Below are 2755 nucleotides of genomic sequence, written 5' to 3'. Positions count from 1 at the left end.
TGGGGAACATATGTGCATGAGGGAGGTCCACAAGAGGAGACCCCGATGGCTGGCTAGAAGTCTAGACACTGATGAAAGGGAGTGGACCTGAACTGTTGCAGCCACCCGCTTTGCTTCCTCCCAAGAGTTGGCTGACAACGCTACAGCTAAAAGAGACGCCTGGCACTGAAGACAGGACGCTGAGGATGCTGGCTAGGGCGGGATTCAACACTATGAATGCAACACAGAATGAAGAAATGATTTTAATTCATACCTATGCATCAAGCAGTGAAAAACAATTATGCTTGAATTAGCCAGTCCCAAATACCAGGAAGGACCCCCTGGCCACAGTTAAGCAGGTTCCGTTTTGTAGACAAGTCCCTCAACATCCTCTTTGAGATGCAAACAAAAGAAAAACAAAGTAACTGAACAACCTAAAATCAGGGGAAAACAAACTTGGACCCAGCAGGTTTAGAATAGATTCTTTTTGCTGCCCTCCTGGGCCACCTGGTTCAAACATTGAAATGTGGAGGCTCCCCAGGGAAGATAAAAATGCAGCTAGGACCGGGTGTCCTGCTGTAAAGGGTCTCGCTCATCGGGAATTAAGTGTATTGACTCAGGGCAGTTTCTATTTTTTTTTCCAGTCCAGGAAATACCGACGAATTATTGAGACGTTAACTCTTTCCCAGCCGGAACAAGCTTGAACAGCAAGGCTCACACGAATTTCCTCAGCCATGCAAAGTTACCCAGGCTCCGAGTAGTTAGTTCCTAACCTGACACACAGTTTCCCTTCATGCTCACAGGCTGGCCCCTTACCATTGCAATCGGAGTGTTTAAACATAACCAACTCATTTGGAACCTTCTGGAAAAGGTCGAGCAGCATGGATTTCATTTCTACCTGAGTGAGAAAGATACAGCCGAGAAAGAGTGGGGGCATTTTTCAAGTCCCCCACCCTTCAGATTTAACTCACAGTTGCCCATTTCTCTGCCTTGTTGTTGGACTATTTGTCTTAATGGCATTCAACACACTTGGAGAGCCCACTGCCCGTCAGATGGCCTTTGGGAACAATTTGCCACATCGATGGAACTCTTACGACAGAGACTGGAAATTGGCATCTCTTCCGACCTCCGTTTCTTCGAGCGTCCTGGGCGTTTGGGTTTCAAGCTGCAGATTTTGATCTTGGCGTAGAATTTGGGGAACGAGGGGCTTGAGAAATAGTATACAAGGGGATCCAGCATGCTGTTCAGGTAGGTGAAACTCAGGGTGACGTGGAGGGCTGTGTGGACAGAGGGGTCACAGGCACTGGAGGGCACTGTCCACAGGAAGTAGAGCCTGGCCAACACGCTGGGCAGGTAACATGTGATGAACACAGAAGCCACCACCATGATGAACCGGGTGGCCCTCCTCATCCGAGCCTGTCTGGTCAGCTGCTGCCTCTGTCTGAGGCTCCAAACGACTTTGAATGAGCAGAACAAGATGATGGCCAGGGGCAGGAAGAACTCCAGTTGGAACATGATATCATGCCACCCGTTGGCTGATTCCATGATGAAGCTCTCACAAGATGACAGCGTCCCCTGCACACACAGGTGACTCTCCATCAGAAGATACACAGTCCCCAAGATGACCAAAGTCCACAGGACACAGGTGGTGGCAGCTGCGGTCCGATTGGAGATGGCATTCACCATATGGTGGGGATGGACCACTTTGAAATACCTGTCCATAGCCACCACAGTGAGGAAGACAATGCTCCCGGCCCTATTCATGGCCAGCATAAAGAGGACCAGGCGGCAGGGAATCTCCCCAAAAATCCAGTGCCTATGTCTGAGGTAGTAGTCTGTCCGGAGGGGTAGGCAGATCATGAGGAGAAAATCGGCCACTGCCAAGTTGAAAAGGTAAATAGTGCTCGACTTCCAGGTCTTCATGTGAAAGCAGAAACCGCACAGGGCTATGCCGTTGCCCAGGGCACCAAGCACAAAGGCCAGGATGAGTAGAGGGGGCATCACCTGGGAGATGGGTTCCCCCTCGATGAGACAGCACGACCCGTTGTCCATAGCAGGTGGAGAGAGGGCGAGCATCCTAGGTGGCCGGCACAAAGGCGCAGCAGCTGCCTATGTGAACACTATGGCTCCCCTAGCAGCTGGGCCCCTAACCTCATCACCCCGGGATGCAGGCGCTGCACCCACAAGAGAAACTTCAGCCAGGAAACGAAAGCCGGCAGCAAGTCCTTTCTCCTCAGCCTGGATCGCAAGCTGCATGTCCCCTACAGAGGTGAAGCCTGCAGCTGGGTCAAGCTCTGAGGCGCAGGCAGTTTTCCATAAGTGTACATTTCTGGGCTGCAGCGTGGGGGTCCGATGCTGTGTATGCAGCAGACTTGTTGCTAGGTCCAGCTCTGGGGATGATTTTTCTGTTTCTGGTTTTGTCTTTTCCCTCACACTCTGTGCAGCAGAATGCACTGAGCTGCCAGAAGGCTTGGGAGGGTGGGTGGGGGAGCTTGTTTGCCCTCCCTCCCGGTGGAGAAATCTAAACATTTCCTGGAGTCCTTCTGGGCCTCTGCCTGGCTGCTTTCCTCCCTAACCTTTGCCTGACTACCCCGTCCTCCCTGAATCCCCTGGGACGCTCCCATGCGGTGCCAGAGAGGGGGAGGCTGTGTTCTGCAGCCTCTCAGGGCCACTTCCTGTGCCCACACCCAGAAACGCAGCCTCCAATACCGGGAGTGTCTGCAGAGAAATGCAGTTTAAAACATCCATCGGTGTCAGAAAAATTCTTTATGGGCTG

General features: G+C 52.1%; 1 protein-coding gene across 1 annotated transcript; it reads right to left on the bottom strand.

Annotated features, from left to right (window-relative positions):
• Positions 1 to 298: 298 nt before the first annotated feature.
• Positions 299 to 2400, bottom strand: HCAR1 (hydroxycarboxylic acid receptor 1). The gene has a single exon (XM_080940865.1). The coding sequence runs from the start codon at positions 2053 to 2055 to the stop codon at positions 1000 to 1002; it is 1056 nt and encodes a 351-aa protein (XP_080796991.1). The 5' UTR covers positions 2056 to 2400; the 3' UTR covers positions 299 to 999.
• Between the last annotated feature and the right edge of the window lie 355 nt (positions 2401 to 2755).

The sequence above is a fragment of the Micromys minutus genome (assembly GCF_963924665.1).
Source record: "Micromys minutus genome assembly, chromosome: 29".
NCBI lineage: Eukaryota > Metazoa > Chordata > Mammalia > Rodentia > Muridae > Micromys > Micromys minutus.
This window is presented reverse-complemented; position numbering and strand designations above follow the sequence as displayed.